Genomic DNA, 27,548 nt, shown 5'->3' with positions numbered 1-27,548 from the left:
TTCATATGTTGGCACAAGGGACACTTCGGCACGGGAACAATCGATGATAGCTTCATGACGTGATAAGAAATCCCAACCGAGGATAAGGTCATGAGAGCAAGATGGCAGAACAAAAAACTGTACGACGTACAAAACGTCTTGGATGACGACGCGCGCCGTACACAGAGCCGAGGGATGAATACGTTGCGCGCTAGCCGTGGACAGCACCATGCCACAGAGAGATGTGGTCACTTTCTTCAGTTTCCGACAAAATTTGGCGTCCATCACAGAAACGGCGGCCCCGGTATCAATTAACGCTAATGTGGCGACTCCCTCAACATCAACATCAACAACATTTTGCGGCGAAAACGGAGGCCTTGGGAATTGCGCAGAAGTTGCAGTTCTTGCCCCCGGAACTGCACTGATTAGTTTCCCTTCTCCGGAGGTGGTCGACGACGCATAGGCGATGGCGATCGGCGACGAGGGGATGGGAAACGAGCAGTCGATGGGCGGCGGTCCGAGTCTGAGTGCCTCTGTTCATATGCAGATGCGGTGGCCTGCTGCGGTGCGTAGGTAGGAGTTCCGAAGCATGCGTTTGCAGGTGTGGGACGACGGCGGCAGAAGCGTGCAATGTGGCCAGCGATGCCACAGGCGAAGCAGATAGGACGATTGTCTTGGGTGCGCCACTCATTAGATCGACGGAAAAAGCGTGGTGAGGGCCAGTAAACTGGAGGTGAGGCCGGAGGAGGGGGAGCTGATAAGGCGACTGGATGCGGTGGGGGCCGCGCGACCACAGCTGCGTAGCTGAGAGGTGAATGTGATGCAGGTGGTGCGTAGCCGACAGCTGAGAGATTAGGTGCTACTGAAGTGCATGGGTAAGGGGCCTGCGCTGTAGGGAGGACATCACAAATTTCAGTGCATATGGCCTGCTGCAGTGTCGAAGGCAGGCTTGCGGTGGGCGCGTCGCTATGCGGCAGCAGGGAGAGCTGTCGGGCGACTTCCTCCCTGATGAAGTCTTTGATGTGGTTGGACAGACTTTCTTGGCGAACGTTGGCATTTGTGAGTGCGACGGCCGAGATCGAATCCGGCGGTGGGACACTCTGTCGGGCGATGGAACGCTGACGGCGCAATTCATCAAAACTCTGGCAGAGGCTTACGAGGATTGCCACCGTGTTCGGGCTTTTCGCTAGCAACATCTGGAATGCGCCATCCTATGCCCTTGAGAATCTGCATAATTTTCTCTTCTTCGGGCATAGATGGATTCACACGCCTGCAGAGGTCGAGCACGTCCTCTATGTAACTAGTAAACGTATCGCCAGGCTGCTGGGCTCGGTGGCGCAGGCGCTGGGCAGCGCAGAGCTTGCGGACCTCTGGTCGGCCGAACGCTTAGGTCACGAGTGTCTTAAAGGAGGACCAGTTGGCGATGGCGGTTCGTAAACCAAAGTTTAGCTACGTCTTCCAAGTAAAAGACAACGTAGGCGAGCTTAGAGTCGTTGTCCCACTTGTTGCTGGCGCTTACGCGTTCGTACAAGGAGAGCCAGTCTTCGACGTCTTGCTCACCACTGCCGCTGAAGATTGGTGGGTCCCGTTGGCGAGTAGTGCCAGGGCAGGTAGACGGGACAGCCGGTGGTGCTGGCTGGGCTGGGCTGGTTGGCGACTGCGTCAGTCATGTTTTGCAGTGGTCTCTCGGGCAACTTGCGAGAGCGGAGCTCCAGGTCTGCTTGGGGATCTCAGCAGCCTCCACCAAATGTGATGAAGTTTATTGAACCGGAGAAGTCGCAACGGAAAATGGCCGTACGACAAGTCTGGCAAAGGCAGCCCAGGTTCTCGTGCAATCAGAGCACGGGGTTTTTCCTTCTCTTTGGAAGACGCATACACGTTAGTGCGTATGCTCCACTACAGCATGCTCAACGCTTGCCAGGGTTCGGCAGCGACTGTAGGCCCAGCTCAACGGAACTTGCGAGTGAATTTGTGGAGGACAGTGCGCTTTTCGCATAAGAAAAGGCTTTACATGCATGTAAACCTGCATGTTTCCAGGAAAAAGAATAAAAGGCATTCACAAAATGCATTTCGTTTATCAAAAAAATTAGTATCTTTTTCGAAGCACTACTCTAGCTGTTTAAGTCAAAATATAGTTAAATTAGAACACAGTCTCCATGTGGGCGGACGCATTGCCTTAAGGGAGCAGACTGGTCTTTGAAACCAAAGAGTGACAAAACATTTATTCTTTAAAATTGACATATTTGGTTTCTGCAAGTATTTTCCTTTCTCTCTTAACATTTTCACACACCAGAAAGTGGTAATTTTTTTGTAATGTCATTCTAACTGTCCATGTGCTTGGTGCTGTTAACAAGCAGAACCTGCAAAAAAATGGGGAACCGACTTCGAGGCTTCTTTATAATTTGCCCGCACCTGTGTTAGAAGCCCTGCTACGAATTTATGAGAACCTTTTATGAGGATTGCAAAACATACACATCTTGATTGTTGTTTTTTGAAGAAGCTGTGTGTTTTCAGTTTTTCTATTTTTTTCAAAAACTAAATTTATGACTGTTCAATTTTGAGGCCTCAATATCTGTGCAGCTAAAGCAGGCACAACAGTAATTATTTTTGCAATGGAAACCTGTACGTGTGTGGAATGCAAGTATGGGGGCAGAATTTAGAACACAAGCCTTTTTTAATTATTTACTCATCGAAATTGTAACAAGCCCAATGGCTTTTGAAAATGGATAGTTCATTTTGCTATAAAATGACCAAGAAAAGCTTAAAAAAACTATTGCGTACTTTAAATCAATAGTCATTAGTCTATGTTGGCATATCTTAAATATCACTTTAATTAAGCACTTTTTTTTCTATGGCGACCTTATAATTATAAATTTGAAATCGTAAGAAGAACTGCATAATCCTGTGCAGTTTGATTAAGATCACTGAAGAAATAAACAAAAAAATGTCTGAGACCAGTCTGCCCGCTTAAACCATATTTTCAAGTTTGACTTTTACTTTGTGCAACTTATTACAGATAGGATTAGCATAAAAATTACACACAAGGTATTCACCAACCACAATAATTCACTCTAAAAACTGTTTAAAATCCAGAAATATTCCAGTTTTATGTGCTCAGAAATGGTGTGGCTGTACATAATGTTACTTTTCATTCACCATATTTACATAACAACCTATCTGCACATCCTGGCTCCAACACAAGGTTCAAAGGCATCTCCAATTTTAGAGCAGGCTTTCTGCATCTTTCTGTGAAGGCAAACAATGTTGCTTAACAAGTTCATATGCACTTTGGAGCGGCCATCATGAGGCCTGTTGCAAAACAAAAGAAAAAGAAAACACGACAACTTTTCCCGGCACACCGTCGCTTGTTCGCATAATGTCCAAGTGAAATGAAGTGCGCATTTATTCAGGAAAAAGAATGTTTCGTCCAGCACTCTGAAGGTGTTTTGAAGTGCAATAGAAAATTCAAATTGTTCCGTATATCTCAGCTGGCTGCTCCTTGTGATTCTACGCTAAAACATAACGTATAGAATCAGGCTGAGAGCTGGGCTAGTTGGTGACCGATCATTATACCCCATGGTAAATGAAGTAAGCGCACATTTTACAGATACAAGAAGTAAAAGATTGACACGACACTCGCAACAAAACTTATTTCAGAAAAAATACCTTACAAGTATGCACCCATGCCAACTCCGAGCGACACAGAAATGAAATAACAGTGACTGAAAATTTATCAAATATCAAATTTTGCACATTTATTAAAATGCTTGCGGCATGTGTAGAAATGAGTTTAATAGCACTTTTATCCAAGAAACACATTTTGGCGCATCCTCAGGCGATAAAAACGGAGCACGTGCAGCCTATACACTTCAAAGAAATATTAACGCAAACCTAAAAAAGTTTACAGTCCAGGGTAATCTGCAAGACGTTCAGATAGAATTTACACGCACTCGACACCAAATTTTTTCTGAAATAAATTTAGCCACGAGTGTAGCAAGTGTCGTGTATTTCTTGTTCCTGTTGTTGCTGTTGTCACTGTAAAAAATCTGTGTACTTTTAACCATATGGTATGACAATATGTATATACCTCTGTCATTTGGTGGTGACTGGCCGTTCAGGTCATTTTCGGCAAATGGCGCTTTCGAGGTTAGACTCCCGTTGTTGCTGGTCGTTTGGACACTTTGTCTCTTCATTTTACTCTTGTCCTTGACAGTTGATTTGCTGAGGTACATGGTGCGATTTAGAAAAATTGTCACGACAGCACCTGCCAGAAGCGCCGATCTTACACGAGGAATACTTACCTTTTTACCATCAATGCTACGAGTGTACTCTCTGATGACAAAATGCGGCCTAGGATGCCATTCCTCTTCCATAGGCTTCTTTATTTGTCTTGAGAAATGTTGAAAAGGGACGCTTTCAGCACACCTTTCACACGGCTCTAACCAGTCCGGCACCACAACGCGAAACAGTGATGGTGCTGCTCAGTAGGCATATTTGCTTATACCTTAGCATGAGCATGACAGCAGAGACAGTTGTTGACGCAAACCATGACAATCTCAATGACAAAAATTAGTCGAATTGCAGCCTCGTATAACACGCCCTCAGCAAGAGAGCGGCAGCTGGGAAGGAGCGGGCGTGCGAGGCATCAAAAGGTAACTGTAGCAGCACCTCTAGTTTCTCCCTGTACCGGCGATGTAAGCGGCTTCAGAGAGCCTTACAGAGAGCATAGGGCAGAGAGCACGCTACCCCCTTATAGTACACTGTACTTTGCACACATTACTTCAAACGTCACTTTCAAGATAGGGCAAGCATCTGCGATGCTGAAGTAATAAGTAGCTTGGAGGCATAGAGTTTCATACAATATTACCTAGAGGAGAATCTGACGTTAGTGTCTACGCGGGCTGCTTCAGCGAAGCTTGTACCCCTATGGGAGTTATTGGAAGTACAGGCTTCGAATCTGCTTCAGATAGATCAGGTTCTTGAGATTCGCGATGCTGGTTAGCTGAATGTAAAACAAAGTAACATGAAGTTATATCTAATTGAAACTTGCTTCACTTTTTTTGTACGCAAACTTTATTGCAAAAGGTTTTTGTGACAGGACAGTAAATGTTAAACCTGGACAAATTTAACCACCAGGGTATGCATTGCTCTGCCATTGATTTCTAGATTTGGCATCAAGATGTAATGAATTATTCTTTACATGGGAAAATTAATATTCTTATTTTGCCCTAGAAAGTACACAACATATATTTATGGAAATAACCGCACAGTATTAAGTGACAAACACATAACGTTTTGTCTGCTGCGATGCCAGGTGCGTCCGTTCAAGTGATCTGACCCCAACGTACCTCTCGTTTTGTTGTGCAGTCGAGTCAGAAGAGCGTGGCAGGCGTCGCCGTCGTTTTGCAGTTGATTTCAACAAGTTTTGGCGAGACGCACTAACAACAAACGTGAACTCGATGTAATATTTTGCACTGGCATGGCACACTATATCTAAGCGCAGTGGTGAGTGGACGACGCTTCGCTAGAACTGTCATACACGACTTATACTGCTCCAGTGTTGCAGTAAACTGAGAGGCCTAGCAGTTTTCAGCTTCTTTGAACAACAAAGGCGCAGCTACAGTCCTTTGCACCTACCCCACTCTATGCGAAGAACGAAGCTGCAACTGTAGAAAAAAATCTGTAGACTGTAGAAAAGATCTGTTCGCTGGCTAACGCGATCCAATTCGAAGCCTGCACTTCCCGTAATTCCCATGAGGGTACACGATCGCAGCGCCAGATTTCTCTCTAGGCAATATTGTATGAAACTCTATGCTTGGAGAATTTCGCATTGTAACAACTAAAGAATGACTATAAGATTAGATAGGCCACTAATTGCACACATGAGCATGTACGGCCGAATTGTTTTAAGTTGGCACCCTGCAAAGGGGGGGTAGTACCTTAGGTAAAATCTCCTTTAAAGCAATTTTTCTCAGTACACAACGTCGTGGCAAAGGCAAAAATTCACCACCTATGTAATTGCTATTGCAATAATAATAAAAAACACACACAAGCAGGAGGTGATCGCCACTTCATTTATTACCTCTCTCCTCGGCCAAAAATTCTTGCATTTACTCAGTTTGAATAAAAAAAAGGGTGGGAGGGAGAGAACAACATTGTTTTCAAAAAGTTTGAATGGAATTCTCACATACGCACTGAATTGTTGATCGTAGCGCTGCGATACCAAATGCACCGCAATGAATAAAAAAAAAAAAAAAAAAAGAGGCACAGTCTGCTCACAGGCGTGCACAACAGAGGGCAGCACTGGCAAACAGGACTTGCTGTTCCTGAGAGTTCCTTTTTGCTGTGCAGCAGGCGTTGCATGGTGAGTGAGCTGCTTGTTGGGCTTGTTTGGTGCGCTTCCGTAATGTGCTGTTAAATGGCACAGCTTCTCAGAAGAACAGCCCCCTGCCCATGCGGCGTCCCATGCCCTTTTAGAGGAAGGAAATCAAACAAGAGAAGATGCGTGAACTGATTGCAACATTCTGAACACATTGAAATTCGACCAGCTCTGCTTTTCAAGCACCAATGAAACAGTGAAACTGGTGGCATTTACTTCACCAGGCTAATGCATTTCCACGTTTTAAAAGTCCGTCGGATATGTTGCATCACTGTTCTCCATTACACACTCTTCTTTTAATAATAATAAGTATTGTCTCTATCAATATTGTGGCCGCCGTGAACGGGAGCTGCAGGTCAGTAGTTGATTGCCATAACCACCAGACGACCGCGGCGGGTAATTACAAGCAGTCACAATGGAAGACCACCAATAAATGCGTGACAAGTACCAGGTGTTTATAAATCACAGCCTTCTTTTAGAATGACCTGGAATGACCAAGAATGAAGCGTGGAAGAATTTTCATAAAGGCAAATGCTTGTGAAACAATAAAACAAGGCTACCATCTTTGTAGGAAATAGATTTGCCGCAAATATGCGTGATGTCAGTAGATGCAACATTTCTACACACATAAGACCAACTCTGTTAAGTTACCATGTCAAAATAATGACGTGCCCTAAACAAAGTACAGTAGCCTCTTGTTAAACGGAACCCAAAGGGACTGGGAAGGCATGTTCTGTTTAAAAGGTGAGAGTGAAACAGGGGCGTAGATACAAGAACGAGACCATTTTTGTCAGAAACACTTGTTCCGTATATGCCGCAGCTCTGTTTACCGTGAGTCTGCCATATAGTAACCTTAGAGGTTTCGTACATGAAGCAATAAATTGCGATTTTCAGTGACAGCACAGTAAAGAGTACAGATCAAGGGATAATATAGGCCCCAGAAATAAAAAAAGGGGGAGGAGGGGGTAAATGTTCCGAAGAAATGTTCACACGACACAGTTCAACTTGCCACATTCTCTAATATGCAGTGAAGCATATAGAGTATATTTTTTCAGTACAGACAATGCAAAATGGTAGCTTTCGTTCAATGACGTATAATAGAGCATGCAATTATGCGTATAATAGGGCATGCATGCGTATATTAGAGCATGCAATAAAGAGCATGCAATTGAAAGTTGATATTAGTGTGAGCAGCACACAACAATGTGGTATCCTGACAGACATAGTATTTTCCTATCAATGCAGTCAAGTGCAGTGCAAAAAAATTCCGCCATATCCACGAAGTGAATGATGATGAGTGGGTGAAGCTCCGGAGGTAAACCTGGTAAACCATGAATCCTCTGTACATTTTGCCCACTCGATTTTATTACATCGCTCCCCCTAGCGTACGTCGCCGCACTAAATCGAACGATTGCCTTCAACCAATGACACGCGCCATATGTGACATCATTCCTATTTTATAAGATCTCGTGTCTTTCATCAACTACAAGTACCGCTTTCTAGTTTATAACATCTTGCATCTTTTCATCATCAGCTACAAGTACCACCATCTAGCAAACACTACAAGAACTAAACGACAGGTGGCTACATACAGGAGACGGTACCGCCATCTAGTGAACACTGCAAGAACTAAATTAGAGGTGGCTACATACAGGGGACGGTACCGCCATCTAGTGAACACTGCAAGAACTAAACAAGAGGTGGCTACATACAGGCTACACGGGACGCACAGCCCACGCCCTAAGGAGCTTCGCCCCTAAAAGATATGTTCCTGTCTTATCAACTACTTAGTGTACAAGCTTAGGAGCATTGGCGAAACATTGGAAGAAACGTAGCGCAATAGAAGACGGACACAAGGAAAGGCAACACATACGATGCGCATTCGTCAACAGGAACTGCACTACGTTTCTGATTATGAAAGCAAACCAGGTGACCCAACTTCCTACTCTCGTAAAGGAGCTACCACAGACTTTATCTCGGGAGTAGCTCAAAGGGAATGGGGAGTAGGCGGGAATAAACATACCTGTCGGTCGTAGAGGAGATTGAACTTGTTGACGAACTGGTTGATGGTGTTGCAGCCCTTGGTGAGGGTGCCCAGGTAAGTCATGAGGGCCACATCGTTGCACTGGTTGTAGAACTGGCCTTGGAAGCTGGGCGTGTGCAGCACGGGCAGCCGGTGGCAGAGACTGAACGCGTCCCGCAGCACCTCGTGATTGGCTGGCTGGGTGCCCGCAGACACTGCCTTCACGTACTCCAGCACCAGGCGCACCCGGCTGTGCAACATCTTGATGGCACTGTGCTGGGCCTGCGAATGCGTTACGCTGAGGCTGACAACTAGAAGAGCTACGTAGTAGGTCGTTGTACACAATTCCGTGCAAAATGTGCAAGTGAACCCACACGAATGAATCACACATGAATGAATCACACACCACATGAAAGAATCACACAAAAATGACACGTGTGAAAACTGACAATTGATGTTTTGATGAGTGTGTCCTTTTAGAGTGTTCTTATTTGCCAACTCGGTTTACTATCTATTTTCTGTGGCTCGGCACCAACTCTGCTACGCAAACACACAATAAAAACGTGTTTTCTCTAGACTCTACAACCACAGCAGTAGCGGGGCTCCTGAAGCCGTAAACTAGCATTAGTTAGGCATCACAACAATGGTAGCCGGCCTAAAGGAATCCACGAATTATCAGAATGGCTGAAAAATAACCATCGTCACTAGCTGCTGTAAAGCTTGCGTGCATGTGTGTTTTTTTCTTTTTGCAACCGCGTGCCTGAACTTTCAGGCTATTATGATGAGTACCATATTTGGGAGTTTGGAGCCAGATAGATTGGTGATTCAGTGAGGACTACGCCTTTGCACTTAGCAGCCGTTTGTGCAGCATTTTTGTGTAAAATGCGCAGCCTGTGAGCGTTGGTGTCTGTTCACCGGCATTGGAGGCTATGGCGGGTAAGTTGTCAAAGATTATGTGCAGCACGTCGCAAGGGAGTTGTTTTTGAGAAGATGGCAACTAGGAGTTCCCTGCATGAAAACATCATGACGACTTTAATGCAGCTCCATTGCAGCATCGTGCACAAAGAATTTTTTCCAGTGCTTTCACAGCAAGTCTTGCCACCCTAACTTTCAACAAATAAAATGTTGTAAATGATTATGCTGATCAGGATAATATCGTAAATTATCTAACTGAACACTGGAATTCATTGAATGAATTGTGGTTTTCTAAGCAATCCACACAGAAAGGGAGAACTGGGCTATCTTCCAGAGAAAATATATTAAAGCTGTGCTTAAAGTATGAACAGACCATGGAACACAGTGGCAGAATGATTAGACAGAATTGAACAAGCCGTGAACACACAAGGAAAAGAAGGGTACACAATAAGTCCAAGGCCTGTGGGCTTGTTCCTTTACATATGCCGATTCATATTCTTGTGCGGAATATAACTGTCTCTAGAAATTCGTTAAGCCTGGCACACTCTTGCTGAACAAAAAAGGCGAACAAACAAAACACTGCACCTGTAAGTGCTGGGCAACGAGGGAGCTTTCACCAGACTCGCCAGCAGCCGACATGCGCGCCATGTGATCGAGACCGATGCGCTCCGCCTCTTCAGTGGCCAGTGTATAGGGCAGTTCAACGAAGAGCATGGTGGCCTGCCCGTTGACGAGGTCGATGACTGACTCGTACATGGCGACCGGCAGCTGACTGTGACGTGCCTGCGGGTTCAGCTTGAGCAGCACGGGACTCTCGTTTATGCAGCATATCTGCCGATGCACTTGGATGTCTGACTCGGTCGGGGCGCCTCCTGTTGTGTACCAGCCGAGGAAGTCTAAGTCGCTGAACACCTGCAATGCGATCATTCGATTGAATGACGGCATATAACATCAGAATGCCATGTGTTTTTCTTTTTTATCTAAATGTGAGAGAAATTTTCGGTGTAAGTTGTCCTAACACGACATAAATTCAGGTGTAGATGGAAGCTTGAGGTGATATAATAGATCATTGAATGGAAAATGTCGCTGGAGCTACGATTGGACCCAGGTGCCCTGCCCTTCCTTAATTTTTTCATGTATAAGCGGAGTGTGAACGTTAATGCTCCAATGCACAGCTTTAGGTGCCCGCTTTCCCATAAGATGCCCCCTCTCCCTCACTGAAAAATTCTATATCTACACATAGCTGAAGCCAATATTTTGACAAAAATCTTCATCAGGACAGCAAGTGCTACCCCGATGAAGCTAACATTCCGCAACTAACATAGGAACAAAGTCTGTCATCTTCCTCATAGTTCTCATTTTCATGTGCTTTTATCAACATTCAACACATAGTTTTCACTGACGTCACCGTGGTCGCCGTGATGGGGTAGGGTTGAGATGCTTGCGAAGCAATTAACGGCGACATTAGGTTAGCACTGGTGCCCCCTCGTGTGCCTTTGTGTTCCCCCATGGCGCTGCTGTCGAATTGAACAAAGCGGGGAGCGAACGACTCTCTGTCCTCCCTTGCACTGACACTCTATAATAAGATAAATAGCCACTGTGGCTGCCACGTTAGAGTACACGCCACAAAGAACGTGTCTGTGACGTTACGTGAAGACTATGTGTATCGATGCAGTTGATGAAGAGTAATAGTCATGATCAAAAATAGGTTAGAGTGAGTAAAGATCACCTTGCTTCTAGCTAAATTCTTACATTATATGGCAGCACTTGTCAGTGCTCCCATGCTTCGGTGTTCATACACCCACTATTTTCCAAAAGGCGTGGCAGTCCGTCCTCATAGTGAGTGGCACTACGTGTAGCTTTTAATTTTACGTGTTAGCTTTAAAGCTTGTAAAAGAAAACTACCTGAATGGCACTTACCTAGAATATGTGTTTGAATCTATTCAAATTCCTGTGGTATAAAAAGGATTAAAGTGACACTAAATTATGACAAATGTTGAAATTTTAGCTAATATGACAAATCAAGGTCCTAAAATCTTTTTTTTTCTTTACTGAATAAAATGATCTATGATATAGCACATACCGTCAAGACAGTGCCTGATGTGTACTCATAAAATTGTATGCAGACGTATCAGTTACACAACAAGAATGGATATGTAACCTTCATATGCCTGCAAAGATGAAAAGCAGGAAAGCACTGCAATAAAAAATTTTGGCGGAACCCATCTACAATTAGAGTGTGACTCATGGGAGAGCAGCTGCACAGTGCACACACCTTATTTAAATTTCGTTGCAGCCAATCAAATGAGGTGCGACAGCGTGCCTGTTTTGATGCATTGCTTTGGCAGCCCAACCCATTGTATGTGCGTCTCTCAAGACGTAGTATGACCCAAGGAGCGACTTGTGCATGTGCATATATTTTGTGACAACACAATGGTATCAGTGCTCTTCAAGTGTACTGTCAAACATAATCAGTGCTCTCGCCTGTGGTTGTGACACTATAGGTGCTTGCTTGCACGGGTTACGCAATGATCTATGAGCACAACACGAGAACATACTAAACGGTGCCACTACAAATGCGCCATTCAGTGCTTTTGACGTCCGTTCGTGAATGTCCACTAACCGAACTAAATGGGTCCGAATGTACAAACATGCCCGGCTCAGATGTGGACGTGTCTAGCAGACTGGCGCAGCAAGTAGTGTCATAAAATAACCACTTTTATAATTTACGAACTTTGATGCAGGCCTGCGATTCAATTGCCTGCACGTCATCATCTCGAGTCTGAATTATGCGTACTCGTTACCCAATCAAGGCTCCGTTGATGGTTTCGAGCAACACCTTCGTCCTCGGTCTTTCATTACAACCACACACGCCGTCAATGCGTTGGTTAGAAGGAGGCCGGCACATGTTGTGGCGACAAACACATAGCGAGACCGCGGAAAGCTGTGGCGCGACAAAACAGAGCTGCGACACTTCCACGACACGTCGTTGCCGGGATTCGAAGCGGGTACCTGTTTGAACTGCTGCTCCTTGACGTTGTAGTAGTCGTTGTCAATCACAATGTTTCCCTCGATGGTGTTGAAGACGAGCTCGAACGAGTTCATGACCTCGATGTTGCGGCCTTTCTGCTTGCCGATGAGGGCACCGATCACCTGCTGCGCCTTGCCTTCCTGGGCCTTGATTCGCGTCCAGTGCTCGGAGATGTTCATAATCACGAGCGGATGCAAGGAGATGCACACACTGCCCGTGGTGCCCGATGCAGCCATCACGTTGGCCGGGCTTTCGTCCACCTCCATGTTTAAACGGCCTCGTCGACGTAGTCCCTCACCGATGGACGACGTTCCCAGCCCTTTTGTTTTGGACGACGGCTCCGCAAACTCCGAAGCGCGCGCGGAGCTTGACAACGGCTCGTTCACTCAAACCAGCTGCCGGAACCACATTGATCCTTTCTTTACGGGAGACTGTCCTTTTCAGCCAACGTCCAGTCATAGCATGCATAAGACACGTATGTGCATCAGTTCAGGAACACCTCTTCAAACATTTATTTACACGCAATTTTTTAAGAGCAAACGTTTGCGTTACCTGTAAACGAAACAATTATTGAGTATGTTTGTAATTGAATTTAAAAACAACAAAACTAGTTTGTTTATTACCCTTAAGATGGCGCAGCAATTTGTAAATAACAAAAATTAATCGTGTTATTGATACGTTTTTAAAAAAAAGTGAGTTAGTGTGTGACAATTACTAAAATGTTTGTAAACTTTTTTAGTGTTAGCTGTAAACGTAACAATTCCGCTAAACTTAGTTTTATAATTGCTACAAATAATTCAAAAACTAGTTTTTAATGTTACATTAAAACATTGAAGCGTAATAAATGCCAAAAAACATTATTACTTTTTAAACACACACAAAATGGTTTTTTTGAATTAGTGGCGTAACTTTTTAAACACAGCAACATTGTGTAAAGCGTAAAAACGTAAAGTACACGCACTTTTGTGTGCAAAAAAGTGCGTTAACGCCGTCAAACGTCCCTAAACGCCGCTAGAAAAAAACGGCTTCGAACATGGGCTTCGATTAAGTGTAGAGAGTTGCAGCACTATTCTTTATTGAACTAAAATAACCGAAAACATTTTTTTTTTTCTGTGGTCGTCTGGCTGGAGCTCGCCGTGTTGATGCTTCTGGCTGCGTTGGTGTCATGCCGCTCGCCTTAAAACGGGAATTCAGATATCGGAGTGTTCCAGAGTTGCGTGAACGAATTGAGGAAGGTGCCACTGCGCGATCCGCCGCCGGGTGCCAGGTACGGGCGTGAAACCGGTGTAGTTCGCGAGCCGACATGGCCAATGCGATGGGCATCGAGCTGGACGATGAGATTATCGTGGACGAAGAGACACTCAACGCGTTTGTGAACTTTCCACCCGAAGTTCAGGCTGCCATAGAGCAAGTGAGTTGAACGCTACAACCTGTATGGTGTATGGGTCGTAGCTTGATGTTACAACCTTCAACTTGACAGGTGCCGGCTTCCTACTGACGATGTATCGCCGGTTCGTCTCCAGATCTTAGCTCTGATTTTTTTTTTTTATAAATAATAGCTCCTTACTAGTAACGAAGAGGCATCGGCTAGTTATCCTGCCGTATCATTGAGCCTCGGCTGAGCATTTGCATGCCTCTCGCTAGTTTAGGAACCAGTAGTATCTAATCGGTCCACGCAAGTTGTTCCAGCTGTGTGTGTTGTGTAATGAAATGATCCGGGTATGGAACATGCTTTGATGTAAGCGCACATGTATGTGAAACCGAACACTGGCACCGCAGCTGGTAATTTTCCAAGATTGCGCGTAAAATATCTACTAAAGCAAGATGCAATCTCCTCACTGAATTTCTGATGCTTAATTACCGTTTATGGCGTATGTACACGAGAGTTTTATAGCACGTACGAGTACGCGCGCTAGTTGCGCCCAAAAATATCCGCTTACACGAAACATAGTGTTGTGTTGGTACTTGACATACGTGTACCACAATTTCGCTTGGTTCTGAGCATGTAGTTTGCCTGCCTTGTCGTACTGCGCAGGTATTTCCCAGTACAGACCCACTGGACAGCCCAAACTTCAATCCAGTGGACTACATCAACACACTGTTTCCAACGGAACAATCGCTTGCCAATGTTGATGAAGTCATTGCACGAATGAAGACAAAAATCAGGTATTCAATGTTGTCTTGCTTTCCCTTTTTTTTTTTTCTTTGAAGCGGCTCTATCATTGCATACACTGTAGCTTTGCAATGGCTCCTGCAAACATTCTGAGGCCTATAGTAAAAAAAAAAGGCTCGTTTTTTGTCATCCTAAATAATTCTGAGGATGACGCCACACTAGTTGCCGATGGAAGCTAGTGTTTTCAGACGTTCTAGAAACGAGGAACTTGCACCCCATTTGTGAGGTCCCTGTTCATCTCTTGTACATTGTTCATGTCTCTCCTTGGTCGTTTGCCTAGTTGCATAGCTATGACTATTGGTTTCCCACAAGTTTACAAGTGTGGCTTTGTGTGCAGGCGCTTGGATGACCAGATCCGGACAGTCGTTCGTGGCCAGAGTAACCTTGGCTCGGATGGACGGGCATCCTTGGAGGAGGCACAGCGTTCTATCCACCAGCTGTTTCTTTGCATCCGTGACATCAAGGAGAAAGCTGAGAAGTCTGAACACATGGTATGCATAAAGCTTGCGGACTCTGAGATGCTGAAAATAAATCTTACACTTGAATCGCACATGCAACCATCAGTCAAACTGACTTGGTCACAGTGTCCATTGCTGTCCTGCATGGTAAATTAAGTATAATGTCTAGTTGTGCCATCATTAAACACAAGTGCAGCCTCTTTTGTAATTTATGAAACTACCATACCTGCAACTGTCTGTATTTCATTAACACATTTATCTCTCTTTTTACTTTGGTGATTGGACACAGAGATTAAGAGGGACAGCATGGGTGGCTTTCCTGCTCCATCAGGGTGTGAAATTGTCTTCAAGATTTGTGTGCAATGCACAAAGCTTTGGCAAAGCTTTTTCTTTTTTAATGTTCGTGGTGTATCTCATCTGTTTAACTCCCTTTATACGAGTGCAGGTTAAGGAGATCACACGAGACATCAAGCAGTTGGACAATGCCAAGCGTCACCTGACAGCATCTATAACAACGCTGAACCACCTTCACATGCTCGTGGAGGGTGTGGATGGCCTCAAGTATGTCTTACATTCTCTTCCTGCTACGTTTCACAGCTCATTGCCTCAAGGCACTTTTTTTTAGCACGGCTTTTAAGATGGATTGGTTGAGGCAGCACATTCTCAGTAGCATACCTGTACAGTGTTGAAGAAATAAAGCTTGTCAGTTAGGACCAAGTAATGCACATACTTGCCCAGATTTCGACTCATGCTGTAAGAGCACAGTGTGGGCTTGTGCACTTACATCAGAGCCTCCACCACCTTTTTAAGGGCTTAATCTGTAGCAACATGATGTGCGAATCTCAAGCAGTTGTCCACTTGTGCATTTCATTGCATGAATGCTGTAACATGTCAACGATAGTTTAACTCTGCTTTAATTTGTAGAATCACTTCTGCATGAATCGCATTTGACACTTTCTCATTGAGAAAGCTTGGAACAGTCCAGACAGTATGATATAGTAACATTTAGGCATTGTAGAGGCAGGTGGCTTAACCGTCTGTGTAGCAACCGAATCTTGAAAAGAATAACTGCCTGTATATAGGTATCATTCGGTGCTTCCCCCAGATGTTCATCATAAAAGGCATGACTGGTGTATCCTTATTGTTAGCTGTGCTAACCATGCCCGAGGTTGAGCTTTCTAAACACTGCTGCTGCCTGTTGATAGGCTGCATAGAACAGGTACTGTACTCCTTTATGAAGTGTGTTTTTACAAAACATTATACAAGGAAACTTTCAAAGTGATTTCCTGAATATAAGAGCTGGTGGAATGATTAACAATTGCTTTCTCTCTAAGCTTGATTGTATATACGCACAAGAGTGCACGCACAACCACTGTTACAGGTAACATGGCACGCGTGGACGCGCTCCTTGGACCACGAAGCGGGTGCTGCGCGAATTATTATGACGCAAGTACTTGGAGCAAGCATAATCAGTACTGAAGCATAGTTAGTTGCGCACCGTATTCAGCGGTTCCTCCCACGTCGCTGCGCATGCTCTGGTAAATCTGCGTGCACAGTGTAACTTTCACAGCTCGAGGCGGAGTGGGAGAAACCGTAGCAGACAGCATACACCTGACTCCACCTCTGGCCCCGCCGCTTTGGTCTAGTGGCTAAGGTACTCGGCTACTAACCCGCAGGTCGCGGGATCGAATCCCGGCTGCGGCGGCTGCATTTCTGATGGAGGCGGAAATGTTGTAGGCCCGTGTGCTCAGATTTGGGTGCACGTTTAAGAACCCTAGGTGGTCGAAATTTCCGGAGCCCTCCACTACGGCGTCTCTCATAAATCATAGCGTGGTTTTGGGACGTTAAATCCCACAAATCAATCAATCAATGACTCCACCTCTGGCACTGTTACGCGTGGCACCCGTAGTGGCGCTCCGCTGAGTGCGGCTACCTGCTCCATATTACTTGTAACAGTGGCCTGTACATTCAACTTTGTATAACTGTACCGTTGTGAGACAGATCTCTGCTTAACCTGTGCTGTCCAGTTCTCTCGAGTTTGCACGTCTAACCTTCTTTCATGATGAATCCTTGCCGACTAACTTCCCTTTTTGTTATCCTAATGTGCTGCCCTCTCCTGTGCAGAAAGCTGACTCGCAAGCGCCAATATGGAGAAGTGGCTAACCTTCTTCAAGGGGTAGTCAACGTGCTGGACCACTTTCAGCCCTACATGGCCATCCCTCAGATACGCAAGCTTGCCGATGAGTGCGCCAAAGATACATTCTCTTTCTCCTTTTTATTTTTCATTCGGACATGGTGCAATACATCGGCTGCAACAGCGGTTGAGCCTGCATTTTGGAAAGGGGATGTGTCAGTTGTCCCTTGAAGAGAAGCTTTCTTGTCAAAATTTTCATGTTCAGCAACATTTCACGTTCGACTGCTGTTAGTCACTTCAAAGGCCTGTCTAACGAGGATAAGGTCTATGTTTTGACTCCGTAATGTGTCATTCTTGTGTAAACACCAGCAGCCTCCCTTGTTCCTTAGCACACTATTGCAGCACATCTCTGCAATAAATTTTACCATTAACACTGTCTGCCGCTGTCAAGCGTGCATGTCGTAATTGCTGGGTATCAAAAATGAAATTTGTGAACGTTGAAAAATACCAGCAAAATTAGAGTGAAATCAAAATTACTTATATGTGATTTTAATAGAAAAAGAATATCACACACCCCTACTCGCTGCCCTTCTTTACGAAAGCAAACTAACAGAGCAGTTATGGTCAAGAGTTCTGCTAATTTGAGATATCAAGCGCATTGCAGCTCACTGAGGTATGTTGTACGCATTTTCTTGTCAATCTGTTTGATTCTCTAGTTTTTAATGGTCTCAGATCTCATGTGAATCCATCATTCCTGTCGATGCTGCCAGATCTTGTCTTTCCTGCTGTATTATAGACCGCATCTTGTTGGTTTAGAAACTCTCTGTTACAATACGTTCAATACTATCCATTCCTTTAAAACTGTAAGTGATAAGCAACACTTAACACAGCCTCGTTAAAGAAGTACAATTCTGCTGTAGGGTAGCCATAGAGATTCCTGGGTCGATTTCGTGCAACAAATACCTTTTGCCCAATGATTTCTGCTAATTCTATAAAAGGTGTCTTGCCTTTGAGTAGCCTCTTCATATGTATTATATATATATATATATATTGGGGTGATGTTTTCACTCTAGCAAATGATTTGTTTGTTTAATCAGCCTAACCCTAACTGCCTCCAATTAAAACAATACTATACTTCTCTTTTACTGTAAACATAGATCTTATGCTGTGCAGGTGCAGCCGGCCCAATTTTCTTCTTTTTTTTTTTAAGTTGCCGTTGCCATTATGGCAGGTCAAAAAGCAAGTGTACCTTGTTTATGGAGCTCCTAATTTATTGGCCGTGTAGTTGCAAAAGGCATTGTACACAAGTATAAAGAAATGTAAATGACTGTTGCTTGTCGGCAACATAAAAATTTGAGAACTGCTTTCAAGTTGTCATTTCGATTGGTAACAGTTATTCATGAAGTCGCCTGTACAAGAAGCCATGTCTTTCTCGTGCGTGTTTCAGGGAGGAAATCATCTTTGCATGCCACGATGGGAGATATTAGCTGTGATAATTGTTCAGTGAAGAAATTCCAGATATCTTTTCTCATTAACATTTTCCACTGTGTTCTGGGCTTTTTACTGGCTATCGTCACTGATTTTATGTGCTGAATGAAGGCTGCTTGCATTTTTTTCATCAGCTAGCAAAAGAAAGATTCGTGGTGATTGACAGTACGGCCTTTGCTTCTTGTTTGAAATATGAAACAATTGGAGATTGCCTCACCCTTATTATTTTCTTTTTTTCAAGGGTGGCCACCATTCAGTCTGACCTCGCACAGCAAATAACGGCCGATTTTCATGATGCCTTCACGGGGCCAAATGCAAAGGTTAGTTTGCCCAGATGATTTCGCATTGCATTTTCTACGCCAAGCGTAGCTGCTCAAGTTCTAAAATCACACTGCTTCTGGGTCCTTCATGTGTCAACTATGTGCAATAAATATTGTCATCATTGAAATAAGTTACATCATTTGTGGAACGGCAGAGATTTTAAGGACGGTTGACATCTCCGCAGATGTTTTCTACTTGTCATGAAGCACAGTGATTGAGTTATAACACGGCACAGTGGCCAACTTTTGCTATTTATGAAAAAGCTGGGTTATCGGAGCTTATTAACGGTATTTACAATCGCTATGAGTAACTTTTGTCATGGTTAATTTGCGTGCTACTTTGGGTCGAAGTATTCTTACAAGATCAAAAACACAGTCATCGATAGATTTTTTGGAGCCTGACTTATCATATATCTCACAAGTTCAATGTAAGTGCTTGTCAGTGACAATGTGTAATGGCTGCTGACCTTCCACCTGCTATGAATGAATATGTGTCGACGAGCATTCATGTTGCATGCACTATATCTTATATGCTTTGTGTATAAATTGAAATATACTTTGTATTGAATTTGTTAAGTTTCGTGCTAAATATTTGTGAGCTGTTTCTTGAACAGTGCTTTTCTTTTCTAGTTTTAAGGTTAACGGGTCTTGATACAGGGCTCTCCTCACATCATGTGTCAAGTGTAAATGAAGCAATTTGGTGTGTACCGATACAGACTTGTATATCTTGTTGGTAGTCATGGGAAAACATCAAGGTTGTTTACTCTTTCCACTTTGTTTCGTTAATAAATCATTGTTGCTTATCTAATTTCACAATGTAACTTTACAATTGATGCATTGCACGAAAGTTTTTGAGTTTGTTTAAGAAAAGTTCTGGGGCATGCTACTATTTTTTTGTGTCTCTGCCTACATTTTGTCAAAGATGCTGTTCACATTGTGCTAACTTCAGGTACAGTATGTGCACTGAGTTTATATTTCTTTGGTTTCACGTGTTTCCAGCGTTTTGGTGCATCTTGTGAAGACGCTTCAGGCACAGAGGTAAAACCAAAAGTAAGATTGCCCACTGCACCATGTGTGTGTTGTTAAGTTTAGATTGTTTGGATGAAGACAGACTCGATCATGTTTATAATGCCTCCTGCGACGTGTCATCACAAAATGTGTATCGGGAATAAGCCGGTATTGTCGCTTGGCAATAAGATGAAAGATACGCTGAAAAGCGTAAAACCTGAGATATACTCAACTTTAGTTCATGAGATACTGTCCGATCATGTATGCAGTGCACGTTTGAGAACCCCAGGTGCTAGAAATTTCTGAAGCCCTCCACTGCAGTGTCCCTCACGATCATATTGTGGTTTTGGGACATTAAACACCGAGTTTGCTGGAAAGGAAATGCAAGTGAACTGGGTGATAATTATCATTTCATGGCAGAAAGACGCCCTGAAAGATACAGTTGTTTTTTTTTGGGTGTACCATATGTGATCTGCGGTGCCCTTTCTTATGCTGTCCGAAGAGCCACACCCTCATTGACTGTGATCTCCGAGGCCCTCCTCACGACGGCAGTGATAAGAGACCATTTCTGTTTCATACGCGCAGCATTCGGCTCCTACACAGCAACTTGCGGAGGCCTGCCTGGTGGTCTCGATTCTGGACAAGAAAGTGAAGTGAGTATTCGTGGACTCGCCGCTATTGCTTGTACTTGTTCATTTCCCACCTGGGAAAGTTATGCACGATCAAATGGCCTCCTGTTAGAGATTTAAGTTATGCTTTCAATAGGTAGTACAAAGCATTAACTGCTGACGTGAAAGACAGGAAAAAAAACAGACTGGTCCTGAGCGTGTCGCATAGATTCTAGGTGCCATGTTTTCTCTCGCGTGTTCCAGGCAGGAGTTGCTGAAGTGGTTCGTGTCCCTCCAGCTGGCCGAATACACGCACCTCTTCCAAGCAAACCAAGATGTAAGTCTCTCGCAATTTACATTAACGGAGTCCGCCCTTTGTTGAAATATACACCTGTGCGATAACAGTGCAGTCAATTCCCAATAGTTTCAAGTTTTGTAATTCTGCGCTCCTTTGAGTTCGAGCACACAAAAGAGCGTCCTCTTTTGTGTGCTGTTAAAGATAACAGTTCCTCGGTTTCAAGGCATTTTTCACAGATGAGATCGTGTTTTTTGTTATCATTCCATTTAACATCACCTCTTCTTTATATCAGGCACAGCTTGTTTTGTGTCTTATGCGTAAAGAGCTGTGAAACTTGTCTGATGTCCTGCACAGCTGAAAGCAATGAATGTAGACGGCATTCAGTATTATGTTAAATTGTGCATTTTCGCTCTTGAACATTTCTTATTTGAACTATGCCTGAAATTGTAGACTTATTTATCCACTGTTATTAATTTTTAAAGTTCAGTTAGCACTTTTTTGTCAATACAAGGTCTGTCTTGTTGATGTGGATTTCCACCTGGAAAACTTTTGATGGAGAAAAGCTTGCATACAGAGGGTGAAGAAGGTATTTGTATGAGTGCATTATATAGTTTTCTTTGTTAATTTTGGCTCAGAAATATTTACTTCTGGCAAAGATGGGAAACACATACTTTTTACTAAGATTGCTTTGTGACAAGATGGCAGTGAGCGTCACTGAGCAGTTGTTCTAATAACAGTTGTCAAATAGATTCCGTGGGCTCCATACTGTCACGCAGTTGGCCGCAAAAAGCGTCATATGAAAGGTGATAGAACATGGGGGAGAACAACCTTGTCGTAGAATAGAGAACGAAAAAAAAGCTAGCTGCAATTGTGCGCACCCACATTTGTAACTGTCATTGATCCAAACTTCTTTAATACCCAAGTGAACTAGCTAGGCTACGAATGAATCTTGGAGAATGATGTGGCATTAGTGTCGTTTGTGGCTGCTGATGTGGCTTTCTGAATGTGTGCATTCTTTTTTTTTTTCTTTCCTTTAGGTGGCCTGGTTAGATCGTGTAGATAGGCGCTATGCTTGGCTCAAGAACCATCTTGTCAAGTTTGAGAGCAAGTTTGGTCAACTGTTCCCCGCTGACTGGGAAGTGAGCGAACGCATTGCGGTCGAGTTTTGCCACATTACCAGGTAGGCGCCTTTTTTATTCGAGGCATTTTGTGTTTTCTGTCTATTCAAATATGGTCATCTCTCATAATCACATGGTGGTTTTGGGGCATTAAGCCCATTTATCTATCTATCTACATATCAGTGGTTCGAAATTTAGGTGACAGCCTGTGGACTTAAACAGTTGTGCTGTTTGAGCAAACTTTAGATTACCTATCATTCACAAGCTTGATGAAATGTACATAGAAGATACGGTGAATGAAGAAAAAAAAAAAGGCAGACCAGAAAATTTTACAGGAATGTCAATTTGCCATCCATTGTGTAATGAGTACAATAAAGAAGAACAGAGTGTGTTTGTGCTAGCTAGTTCTATTTGAAGTTTTCTTGAATGTAGCAGCCAAAAAAAGAGAGAGAGAAGCAAGAGAAGGCAAGGATGGTAACGAGATGCTACTGTATTTGGATAATTAGGTTGTGTTTAGTATTAACACCTTCACTATTTCATCTCATAACCCGTATGCTTCTTCAGTGTGCTAAGCCTGGTTGTGTCAGGTTACGTTAGGTCAGTTTGGTCAGTCAATCGAATGGAAGGTTACAGTCTTGGTTTGTTATTCACGAACCAAATCTAATACAGAGATCAAGCTGCCGATTCGCAGATTCTTATTGAATTTTTGAATGTCTTTCAGTAGAGTGAAAAATGCACTTTGACATAGTTCCAGCGGTCCTTATGGATGGTCATACTGTATTTCCACATTGGGAGAAGTTCTGCTGAAAGGAATGGCCAGCAGATCATTGACGCATTGTATTCTGCACGGTCAGGCACTGACCATAAAACTGATGTCTCTGATATGACAGGTGGAGCCAGGCAATAAATATTCAAGGAACAGCTTCTGCCTGCATCTCAGGACGCACATTTTGTTTGCATGTCTTGGTTTGTGTCTTTTGCGTATCAAGTCTATATCTTAGTATGGTCTCTCTTCATTGTCTCGCGGTCACAGGCGTGAGCTGAGCCAGCTGATGAGCAGCCGAGTGCAAGACATGGAGGTGCGTCTGTTGCTCAGTGCCATCCAGAAGACGACGGGCTTCGAGGCGCTCCTGGGCCGGCGCTTCACGGGTGTCACTCTCGAGCGCACCAATGTGGTGTCCCCTCCAACACCGGCACCGCCAATGCCTTCTGCACACTTGTCACAGGTATTGCCCCAAGCTGTGGTGGACGTAACAATCTGACATTCATTATAAATGTACATCTTCTCTGAAACAGCAGCCTGGAAAATGTAGCTAAGCGGTGTCATTAATTTTGAGCTGTGTTCTAAATTATGCATGTGGCTTTCCTTTGAATAAGCTTCAAGCTTCATTTTTGAAATTTGCAGTGAATTTCTCAAGAGGGAACTGTTATGATGTGCAAAGCGTAATATGAAGTGAAACCAATGTAGAGTAGTAAAGTTTATTATTTTGAGACATTTTTTTAAAGAGTGGTTTGCCAGTACACTATTAGCCAACAATTATCCAATACATGTCAGTGTAAGTATTATGCAAATATTAGTAAACCAGACTGTTCAAGCTGCACACTTTTCATAAATACTTGATATCCTATTGCATATCTCATCTTGGTTATAGTTTCATATATTGGCTTCTATATTGTACATTGTGCTGCTTGAGATTATTTTTGCACATTTACCTTAGAAAATGGCTTTTGTGGTGCTGGTCCATAAACGTTTTCTAACACCCCAATTTACTTTCTGTGGAATTATGTTCACAATAAGGACACGCTGACATCCACCTTGAACTATTTCTATATTGTCTGACCCTGACACATTTTGCTGCATGCTCAGATTTTTGTTTTTTTCACATACTGATGCACTTCAATGCAACCTGGTCAGCAAAAGTTACTAGTCAGTAGGAGTTCCATGCAGCAATGTAGATTATGTCAAGGGTTAATAATAAAGCAGTTCTCCCTTGTTATAATTGAAACTAATAAGGTAAATTATTGGTTATAATGAACTAAATACAAATTGCATTTGATCAAACTTATTTTTAGAGACATCTATTTTTTTTATAAAAAAACCTAGAATGTTATAGAAACTGTAGTAATGGCTGTAATGAAGAAATATTTGTTTTGCGTGAACTCGGAACTCGAAAGGTAGCCTAAAGAGCAAAAGATTTGGTTGAAAGAGAATTCATAGCCACATTATTTTTTTTAACTCACAGTGCCGTTAAAGTTCAGGAGACAAACATAACATAAATTTCAAGATAAATGTGAATACAGGCCTGTTTTTACATATTAACTTTTTTCTGTTGTAATTTCACCTTCTCATGTTCTGATCTGTATAGCTTGAGATGCGAGCAGAAAACAGGCGAGACGATTAGGTCGCTTATGGTGGGTTTGAAGCCTAGTATAATGCATTGTTGTATCTGCGATTTTTGCCAAGCTAGATGGCTAACTTGTTTGAGCTAGTTTTTATCTCTGCTTTTTTGACAAATATGAGATATAAAAAAGCTAATTTATGGCCTCAATGTTACTTCGTTTTAACGAGGTTTTTATTATTTATTTATTTATTTATTATTTATTTCAAAATACTGCCAATCCCTCAAAGGGATTATTACAGGGGTGGGAGTTGATTTATACATGAATGTACAGAAGTAATGCGGAGAGCATATTATGCGCTCTGTAATAAATAGACATATACACGTATAAACGAAAAGACACACTCTAAATTTACACACAGCAAGAGATTAAAACAAGCATACTACATCCATATCACAATAACAATAACCAGAGTGACATGTGTCTGTGTCACACAGCTCTCTCCACGAGTTCAGAGAATAATTCTAGCGTAGGCTGAGTAACAGTAATTTCATCTAAGGCATTCCAGTCTCTTACAACTCGTGGAAAAAAAGAGAAGCGAAATACATTATTAGTAGGACGAAATTCTTCTTATTATGACACTGAAAGTTTGTAATTTTCGCTCTGGAACATATAATTTTCAGTGATTGTAAGATAAGTGTTGCCTTTTGTATACCTCATTCTAGCAGATGTCAAATAAACCTGATATGATTTTAAGCCTGCAATCTAAACATATCGTTTCTCGCATTTCATTTTGCCAGCTCTGTGTTGGTGGAGTCACAATTTCAATGAACAGTAGAGTTTTCAAAGAATAGTCCAGAGTGCTATAGCGATCCACTTTAGTCTGCATAGCCAACACATAGCGGTGGAATGTTAATGAGCGGTCTGCAAACTTGTTCAGCTTTGCGGCATATGGTTTTTCAGCTACCAGCAACTGCACGCACGTGTGAAGAATTTTCTTCTTTGTGTTTCTTTCTGTTTGCTGGGATTCAGGCTGAGAAAAGCACCAACCCTTTCGAGGAAGGAGGCGAGGAGAACAACCCTTTCGCCGAGGACATGGAGAAAGAAGAGAAAACGGCAGCTTCCCCGGTAACGGCTGGCGCGGGAGAGCCAATGGCTGGCAGCTCAACGCCGCAGCTGTCCCCACCTCAGGTATTTTATTTATTTTATTTATTTATGACATACTGCAGACCCTGCTAAGGGCTTCTGCAGGAGGTGCACTAGCATACACTAAGAAGAGAAAAAGAAATGAACACTTGATTGAGCGATAATGCAATTAATTAACCAGATGTTAAAACGTGCAAAAGTTGAAGGCTTAAAAGAACAAAGAATAATGCAAATGTGAAACTATACAGTGGACTTTCAGCAAACAAAAATCTCCTAATATATGGAACTGCTGCTTGATGGAACAACTGTGTAATATGATTAGTTCCGTGCATGAATTCTTCACCCCTGCTCATCCTTCAGTAAACGAACTCCTGTTATATATGGAACAAATTTTTCTTGTCCCTTAGGGTTCTGTTTAAAGAGAGAGTACTCTATAACAAAACCAAGCAACATAGTGGTTGATTACCATACTGTAGACTCTCATTCAATGGAACCTGAAGGGAGCATGTAAATATGAACACTCTGGTCTGTAGTATAATCAAACGCGTTTTCATGTGTAGATGTCTCTGGCCAATGTCAACCCATTCCAAGGCCTTGTTTCGAGCTGCTTTGAGCGCCATCTGGACATATACGTGGAATCACAAGACAGGTAGGCCAAACACTGCTTAAACAAAGCTTTGATCAGCTACAGATTCTCAAGGTGACAATCTGTCAGGGTGACAGCATGGCTTACGGGCGTATCCAAATAGGCCTGCGCTATTTGCCATTTTCCACTAACTTAACACTCCCCATTGTGGGCTTCTCAGCCAGCATCCATTTCTAATACGGAGGAGGAAATAACTTTATTAAAGAAATAACTTTATTATTTCTGATACGAAAATCGGATCTTTTATCGAGGTGGCTTGTCGTTTCACATTGCCACACTTCATCCCTTCCTGAACATGAATCTACGAACATTGTTGTTGCCTGTGAACTGGGCTATTATCCACGTGTTGCGCTGCAAGCACGTGGATAATAGCCCAGTTCCCAGCATGGAGGAAGGAAGCAGTTGAGAGGAAGTACAGGCAACAAAAATAAAAAAAATAAAAATAAAAATAACTAGGTCATGCATGCCCATGCTAAGCTTTGCTTGGCCCCATTTCCCTAATGGAACAAGGGCTCCTGATTTTTTTTTTGTAGGATAACTCCTCTGTAAATGCAGCCTTGTTGCATACCATGTACAGATGGGTTCATAGTTAAAGGGAACACTTTTTTGTGCACAATGTTCGGATTTCTCTCTCTGGCAAAAAAGCACAGTGGCTTAGATTTGCATAAGACAACTGCTGGCTGACTGTTGTGACTCCTTTTGATAGACAATCGCCATGCACGAACAATGTTTCTGCACCCTCTATCAGTTGTGGGGCCCAGAACATGACAGGTGCTCATTAGAGGGCTTCTTTTACCAGTGGATGGTACTGTGCATATGGATAACGTGGTCAAGGAGGATCCTTAAAGGGATACTAAAATCAAATAACAATTTACATCAGAGTGAAAGCTCTATGTATGACAACATCTAAAATCACAATATTATCAACAGCTGCAGTACGACATTCTAAAAAAAATCCCAATGACATCAGATGAACCACCTACAATTAATCACTAGTAATCGATCTAGCTGCACTATATAAAAAACCTTCCGTGCATCAAAAAATGCAACAAAATGCAGCTTGTTCGTCTCTGTTTAATTCATTAAAAAAAAAAAACACCGGACGTTACTATGGAGAATGGCGCGAGTGGTTCAAAAATTCAATTTTCGCGTGGTTAAACTAGATGAATTGGGCTATTTCGTGGGGCCCACTTCAATCAAAACACATCTGCCATCTCGGAGCGAATGGCAGGAAATTGATCAATGGCCGTTGTTGCTGCTGTGGCTTCCCCTGTTTTCGTTCTGCTGCTACTAGTGTAGGTGGCCGCGCAGTAAAGCCGGGCAACGTTATGCACGGCAACAGTCACGTGAGATAGTGCGCTTCTTGAGCTGGGTAATTTGAAGGGCACTAACCCGATACGGACCACTAAAACGTATTATTTCAAACACAGTGGAACTTCGATTTTACGTCCCCCGGTTTCGCGACGACCCGCATTATACGACGA

The 27,548-nt window shown here is 43.2% G+C and overlaps 2 protein-coding genes across 2 annotated transcripts in view; one reads left to right on the top strand and one right to left on the bottom strand.

Annotated features, from left to right (window-relative positions):
- Positions 1-6,039: 6,039 nt before the first annotated feature.
- CSN6 (COP9 signalosome subunit 6) lies at positions 6,040-12,763 on the bottom strand. The gene is made up of 4 exons (XM_037424197.2): positions 12,309-12,763; positions 9,882-10,208; positions 8,382-8,663; positions 6,040-6,449 (listed from the first exon to the last, which is right to left on the bottom strand). The coding sequence occupies exons 1-4, from the start codon at positions 12,591-12,593 to the stop codon at positions 6,411-6,413; spliced, it is 933 nt and encodes a 310-aa protein (XP_037280094.2). The 5' UTR covers positions 12,594-12,763; the 3' UTR covers positions 6,040-6,410.
- A 734-nt stretch (positions 12,764-13,497) lies between these two features.
- The window catches only part of Vps53 (vacuolar protein sorting 53), a 31,031-nt gene continuing 16,980 nt past the window's right edge, over positions 13,498-27,548 (top strand). Inside the window, exons 1-12 of the mRNA XM_037424204.2 lie at positions 13,498-13,738; positions 14,363-14,493; positions 14,838-14,991; positions 15,404-15,519; positions 17,083-17,202; positions 18,822-18,900; positions 20,494-20,561; positions 20,781-20,853; positions 21,852-21,994; positions 22,966-23,158; positions 25,305-25,463; positions 25,979-26,067. Coding sequence (XP_037280101.2) covers positions 13,631-13,738; positions 14,363-14,493; positions 14,838-14,991; positions 15,404-15,519; positions 17,083-17,202; positions 18,822-18,900; positions 20,494-20,561; positions 20,781-20,853; positions 21,852-21,994; positions 22,966-23,158; positions 25,305-25,463; positions 25,979-26,067 — 1,433 coding nt within the window. The 5' untranslated portion in view covers positions 13,498-13,630. The remainder of the gene's footprint in view (positions 13,739-14,362; positions 14,494-14,837; positions 14,992-15,403; positions 15,520-17,082; positions 17,203-18,821; positions 18,901-20,493; positions 20,562-20,780; positions 20,854-21,851; positions 21,995-22,965; positions 23,159-25,304; positions 25,464-25,978; positions 26,068-27,548) is intronic.

Source organism: Rhipicephalus microplus, chromosome 3 (genome assembly GCF_043290135.1).
Source record: "Rhipicephalus microplus isolate Deutch F79 chromosome 3, USDA_Rmic, whole genome shotgun sequence".
NCBI classification, from domain to species: domain Eukaryota; kingdom Metazoa; phylum Arthropoda; class Arachnida; order Ixodida; family Ixodidae; genus Rhipicephalus; species Rhipicephalus microplus.
The sequence above is the reverse complement of the archived record's forward strand: the minus strand, read 5'-3'. Positions and strand labels throughout refer to the sequence as shown.